The following is a 6339-nucleotide window of genomic DNA, read 5'->3' on the forward strand; positions in this document are numbered from 1 at the left end:
AGCAAGAAGGTTTTTATTATATGTTGGTATGTTGGTGTTTTGTTATTGTTAAGTGCCATTGAATTGGGTTTTATTCATAGTAACCCTGTAGAGGGTTACTAAAACCTGAATTGTAGAATGAGATGCAGTTGTTACCAGATTGAAATATATTCTGTTGAAAAAGAGAAAAAGAAATATATTTGAAAGGTTCCACTTTCTGTATAAAAGAACACAATACAGAAATTTTTTTGTTTTGTTCACATAAATGACTCATCAGTGAGAAAAAGCAGCAAGACTAGCACAGAAATGCCTCTGGTATCCCAAAACACTTGCAGGAAGATTGAAGGACACATGCAAAGAACAACGTTGGAATACAAACAAGAGACACTAAAAATGAGCTAAAACGTATCATGGCAATAATTTGATATTCAAGACAAGCACTGAAGAGTTCACAATTGGAAACAGTGGAAAAATGTGGACTTCTGCATACAGCTGTTTTTATTTAGAATTATGCATTAGAGGGCACCTGAAGGTAGGTTGCCATGATATTTACATGGATAAGAGTGAATGACAGCAAAGAGGAATTCATGTAATTTGAGGGACCTCAGGGGAAAGACTACATTTCCAGTTCCCGATCAAAATATTCATCTTTTTCATTCTCGGTGTTTACTTAATATTGTTGAATATACGGTTTGGGGTAGTGTTGTTTCAATCACACCCATTGTGGTTTTTGCTGGAATTGTTGTAAGCTCTGGCTTTATTTTCCAGAAGACTTTCTTGTGGCGAATGCAGCAGACTTCACTGTTTTTACACGTGGTCTTAGGAACTTCATTATACTTGCAATGTTTCCTGCAATGTCCTCTGTGTATGCATTTTTTTCTGCCAGCATATGCTAAATGATAAAAGAAAATACCTTGATGTTAGATGAGGATGCTCTTAATTGTATTCACTTGACTGAATATAATCTCGTAACAGCATTGTGGGTCATAATAAAACTATGGCTACAACACCCCTATCCCAAACCTGGGAAATACCATGTTACTTAAAGATCCCACCTGCCCATTTTTAACTTTCCTGAAAGTGGGATGAATTTTGCCATCAATGTGAAAGGGAACTTTCTAGTTAGAAGGACTGTATCTAGTTATAATAAGTTAATGAAGCCCAGGTGGCACAATGATTAAGTACTTGGTTGCTAACCAAAAGGTCAGTAGTTTGAACCCATCAGTGGGAGAATGATGTGGCATCTGCTTTCATAAAGATTTACAACTTTGAAAACCCTATAGGGCAATTCTCTTCTGACTTGCCATGAGTAGGCATTGACTTGATGGCAGTGGGATTTGCATGTGATTTTATAAAGAAAATGGACCTGAAGCTTTCTGGTTTTGAATCAAGATTCTACTGTTGTTTGTTGTTGTGTGCTGTTGAGTTGGTTCTGACTTATTGCGACCCTGTCTATATAGTGAGACTGCATACCTTGATGTGAGCAGAAAGTCTCCGCCTCTTTCTACTGTGGAGTGATTGGTGGATTTGACCCACTGATCCTGCAGTTGACAGTCCAACATGTAACCCACTATGCTACCAGGGCTCCAAGATTACACTGTTGTTGTTGTTGTTAAGTGCCATCAAGTCAGTTTTAACTCATTGTGACCCTGTATAGGGTGTCCAAGGAGTGGCTGGTGAGTCTGAACTGCTGACTTTGTGGTTCAAACCAACTTTGCAGTACAACACATTAATCCACAGTGCCATACCTCATGAAATGAGCCAGATGACACTCTGGAGAATAATGTACCTATGACTAAGGAGTCCTAGTGTGACACCATGGGATAAATCACTGGACCACAAGGTCAGTTTGAACCACAAGGCTGGTGGTTCAAACTCATCAGCCGCGCCTTGGAAACCCTATACAGGGTCACTATGAGTCAGAACCGACTCGATGGCACCTAACCACCACAACAAAACCTGGCGAGGTACTAAGACAGAAACTAGGTAAAGAACTCCTGGATAAAGGATACAAATAGATAATGAACAGAAGAGGAAAATCACTCATTCACCCATTTGACAAATGTTTGCTGAGGATCTGTGCACTTGGCACTATTCAAGATGTGAGAGAATGTACCCATTAATAAGACAGACCAAATTTCTTGTTCTGAATTACTTTATACCATCAAATTGGTAAAAATAATGCTGAGCGTTGGAAGGATTATGGTGACAGAAAACACTCCCCATTTCTATAAATGTCACTGGTTTTTATTTCTTTTCTTTAAATTTAGGGACTGTCCAAGATAAAGCATAAGACTTTGTACTTCTTTCATGTTTCGACTCTTCTTTCCAAGGGGATGACTCCAATTTTTTTATCTCTTGCCAGAACACTCAGACTTGAAACTCCAAAAGATGTAAAATTTCCTTCACTCCCTAAGTGCCCTATGGAGTACTTGTTGTTAAGTGCCGTCAATTCGGTTTCCACCCATAGCAACTCTGTATAGGGTTTCCAAGGAGAAGCTGGTGAGATTGAACCTCCAACCTTGTGATTCAAACCGACTTTACAGTCGAGCACATCAACCCAGAGCACCACACCAGAATGCTGCAAATTGTTAACATGCTTGGCTGCTGAAAGGTTACATGTTCGAGTCCACCTAGAGCCCTGGAAGAAAGGTTTGGTGATCTACTCCTAGAAAATCAGTCATTGAAAACCCTATGGACACATACGGGCTCATGAAAAACCAAATTTGGCACATATAGGGTCACCGGAAGTTAGAGCTGACCGGATGACATCTTTTTTTTTTTCTCCTCCATATGCCCAGTTTCTGTGAACTATGGATTCTTTTTTACAAACCTTTCACATGTGTCTCCTAACAGAACCTGTGTCCTGCCAGAACCTGTCTCCTTACCAAAACTCAGAGTGAGTACAATTGGTCTCATGTGACCATACAGAACTGTCTTTGATTATGTCTGAAATTACAACTAAAGAAGATGTACTCAAAAGCTTGAAAACTTCCAGTTTCCATCAGCAGCATCCGGAAAGGATAGGAAGGTGGAATTTATGAAACAAATTATCTTCAACTTACCATTAGCTTCTGATTTAAACTTTAGGCATCTAACCTACATGAATGCTTGCCCAAATATGCAAAATATATGTACAAATATGTGCACTGATGCATTGCTTGCATTATTTGATAAGTGAGAAAATGTCCTAAATAACTTACATATATAAATTATAGCTTATCTACAGTGGAACTTGGTATTTTGCAAACAAGAAGGCAGATCTTTAGGTGGTGATATAGAAAGAGGGCCACAATATATTACTGAATGAAAGAAGGATTATACACAGCAGTATGAACAGTGTACTTCTTTTTTTGTAAAAGAGAAATATTTATATTCATTTTTATGTGTTTGTCATGCATTGAAATATATACAACAGAGGGAGAAGAAGGGTAGTTAGAATATGAAATTATTCAAATCCTCTTAGGCAACAATTTCAAAATTCTGGTCACAAAATCTGGTTTTAGATATACTTAAACAACAGCAACAACACAGTGATTACTAAAATCTGTTTTTATGAGGGAAAGGAAACAGGAAAGTCAGTTTTTCTCTCCCATCTAAAGCTATAACAGGATTTGTAGGGCCAAGAAAACACAGAGAATTGAGCTTTGAGAATCAGTTTCAAGAGCTAGAACAAATTGGAAAGCGAGTTCAGATGAGTTTTTAGGTGGCAACTTGGGATCTAAAACTGAGAGCAACTCTGGATGTTGGGTTTCCTCTATCCTACCCCAATGTTCTGCCCCTGTCATGGTTCTAATGTGGAGGCCATGGAGATAGTCAGATTGGGGGATAGCATGACACATCACCCTGGAATTTTCATGAGCAGGAGCAGGAGAGAGGAGAAACCTCTATTTTCTCAGTTTCCCTGGGTTCTAATTACCTGGGATCACTAAGGGCAGGAACATGAGGGCAGCAAGAGTCAGGAACAGAAGTTTCATGGTTCTTTAAGAGTAGGAGGCAGTGAGTCCAGGAGTTGAGAACACTGTGTGCTGTGTGAATCTGAACTAGTCTTTATTGGTCTTTCTGGGGTGGGAGCACTGAACCAGACACATATATAAAACCTTATCTATGCAAACTATCAGTTCCTTGGCTGGCCATTGTTTCAGTATCTGACCCGGGCACTGGGAAAGCATGCAGAAAATTACAGGTCCGAGACTTTTAGGAGGTGTTTGGAATTAGGGAGAAGGAGGATTTGTACACTAGAATATCTTCCCTGACTTCTCCAGACCTTTCATTCTAGTCTAAGCTTGTTCTTGAACTATTTACATGTGTGTCTACACCCTCTGGAGGTCCCTGAGAGGTGTAAATGGTTTGCACTTTACTACTAACCTAAAGGTTGCCAGTTCAAACCCATTTAGAGATGCTTCAGAAGAAAGTATTGGAGATCTGTATCTGAAAAGTCAGCCTTAAAAATCTTGTGGAGCAATTCTACTCTCCACAAATCGGGTCAACATGAATTGATATCAACTCGGTGATACCTAACAACAACAGCCAGAAGCTTGAAGACAGGAAGTCTTTAGAGACAGCATGTTATTGTTGGTAGGAGCCATCGAGTTGGAACCAACTCTTCGTGACCCTAGCCACAACAAAACGAATGCAACACTGTCCACCTCACAATAATTATTTTGCCTGAACCCATTGCTACCGCCACTGTGCCAATCTATCTCACTGTCTATCTCTTTTTCTCTGACCCTCTACTTTACCAAACATGATCTCCTTCTCCAGTGATTGGTCCCTCCAGATAATATGCCCGAAGTATGAGAGACCAAGTCTGGCCATCCTGGCTTCCTAGGAGCACTTTGCTTTGGCTGTACTTCTCCCAACACAAGATCTGTTTGTTCTTTTGGCAAGCTATGGTACTTTCAGTATTCTCCTCCAACACCATAATTCAAATAGTCTTCTTTATTCAATGTTCATCTTTCACATGCACATGAGGCTATTGAAAATACCATGGCTTGGGTGAGGTGTACCTTAGTCCTCCTACTGACATCTTTGCTCTTCAATACTTTAAAGAGACCTTGTGCAACAGATTTGCCTAATGCAATATGTTGTTTTGTCTGCTGTTTCCATGAGTGTTGGTGGTTGATCCAAGCAAAATGAAGTCTTTGACTGCTTCAATCTTTTCTCCACTGATATGGATGCTGTTTATTGGTCCAGTGGTGAGGATTTTTGTTTTCTTTATGTTGAGGTGCAACCTATACTGAAGGTTGTGGTCTTTGACCTTCATCACTAAGTATTTTATGTCCTCTTCACTTTCAGCAAGCAAGGTTGTATCATCTGCATATTGCAGGTTGTTAATGAGTCTTCCTCCAATTCTGATGCTATGTTTTTCTTCATACAATCCAGCTTCTTGAATTATTGCTCAGCATACAGATTGAATAAGTATGGTGAAGGAATGCAACCCTGGTGCACATCTTTCCTAATTTTAAACCATTTGGTGTTCCCTTGTTCTGTTTGAACAACTGCTTCTTGGTCTATGTACAAGTTCCTCATGAGCACAATTAAGTGTTCCATAATATTTATATTTCACAATGTTGTCCATAGCTTGTCATGATCCACACAATCAAAGGCCTTGGCATAGTCAATAAGCACAGGTAAACATCTTTCTGATATTCTCTGCTTTCAGCCAAGATCCATCTGACATAAGCAATGATATCCCTCATTACACATCCTCTTCTGAATCCAGCTTGAATCTCCAGAAGTTCTCTGATACACACTATGAAAGAATAAATTTCTGTTGTTTAAAGTCACCTGCTTTGTGGTACAGCAGCCCTAGGAAATTAATGCAATTAACAAACCAAACTGAGCATAATTAATGTGTGTTGTTGTTCAGTGCTGTCGAGTTGGTTATTAACTCATAGCAACCCTGTATTGGGTTTCTGAGGAGCAGCTGGTGAACTTGAACCACCAACCTTGCGATTCAAACTATCTTTGTATTCCAGAACTTATTCTACAGTGCCACACCAGAACTCCAAATAAAGTGTACAGTTTAATGAATTTTCATATACATAGGCATATATTCATGAAATCTTTACCAGAATCAATAATGCACATATCGATTGCCCCTCACCCACCAAAGTTTTTTCATGCCTCTTTGGAGTCCTTCCTTGTCACCTCTTTCTTCTCTTGCTCTCTGTTCTGAGGCAATCCTGGTTGGTTGTTTGTAACCATTTCTCAGGATTTTATACAAATGCAATTATATAGCATGCACTCTTTCTTTTAATCTGGCTTCTATCACTCAGTATAATGATTCTGTATTTCATCCATGTCATAGTGTGTTTCACTGGTTCATTTCTTTTTGTTGCTGAGTAGTTTATTGTA

At 39.3% G+C, this 6339-nt stretch overlaps 1 protein-coding gene across 1 annotated transcript; it reads right to left on the reverse strand.

Annotated features, from left to right (window-relative positions):
* Positions 1-632: 632 nt before the first annotated feature.
* Positions 633-3956, reverse strand: DEFB118 (defensin, beta 118). Its single transcript, XM_006860775.1, has 2 exons — positions 3899-3956; positions 633-871 (listed from the first exon to the last, which is right to left on the reverse strand). Exons 1-2 carry the CDS (start codon positions 3954-3956, stop codon positions 633-635), a joined length of 297 nt encoding a protein of 98 aa, XP_006860837.1.
* Positions 3957-6339: the final 2383 nt, after the last annotated feature.

The sequence above is a fragment of the Chrysochloris asiatica genome, unplaced genomic scaffold (assembly GCF_000296735.1).
Source record: "Chrysochloris asiatica unplaced genomic scaffold, ChrAsi1.0 scaffold00039, whole genome shotgun sequence".
Taxonomy (NCBI): Eukaryota; Metazoa; Chordata; class Mammalia; order Afrosoricida; family Chrysochloridae; genus Chrysochloris; species Chrysochloris asiatica.

Excerpts from the sequence above, each read along its gene's own strand:
- DEFB118 (XM_006860775.1), bottom strand. The coding sequence starts at position 3,956 with ATGAAACTTCTGTTCCTGACTCTTGCTGCCCTCATGTTCCTGCCCTTA. Across the intron at positions 872-3,898 it reads CCTGCCCTTAGTGATCCCAG|CATATGCTGGCAGAAAAAAA; the intron begins GTAATTAGAACC and ends TTTATCATTTAG.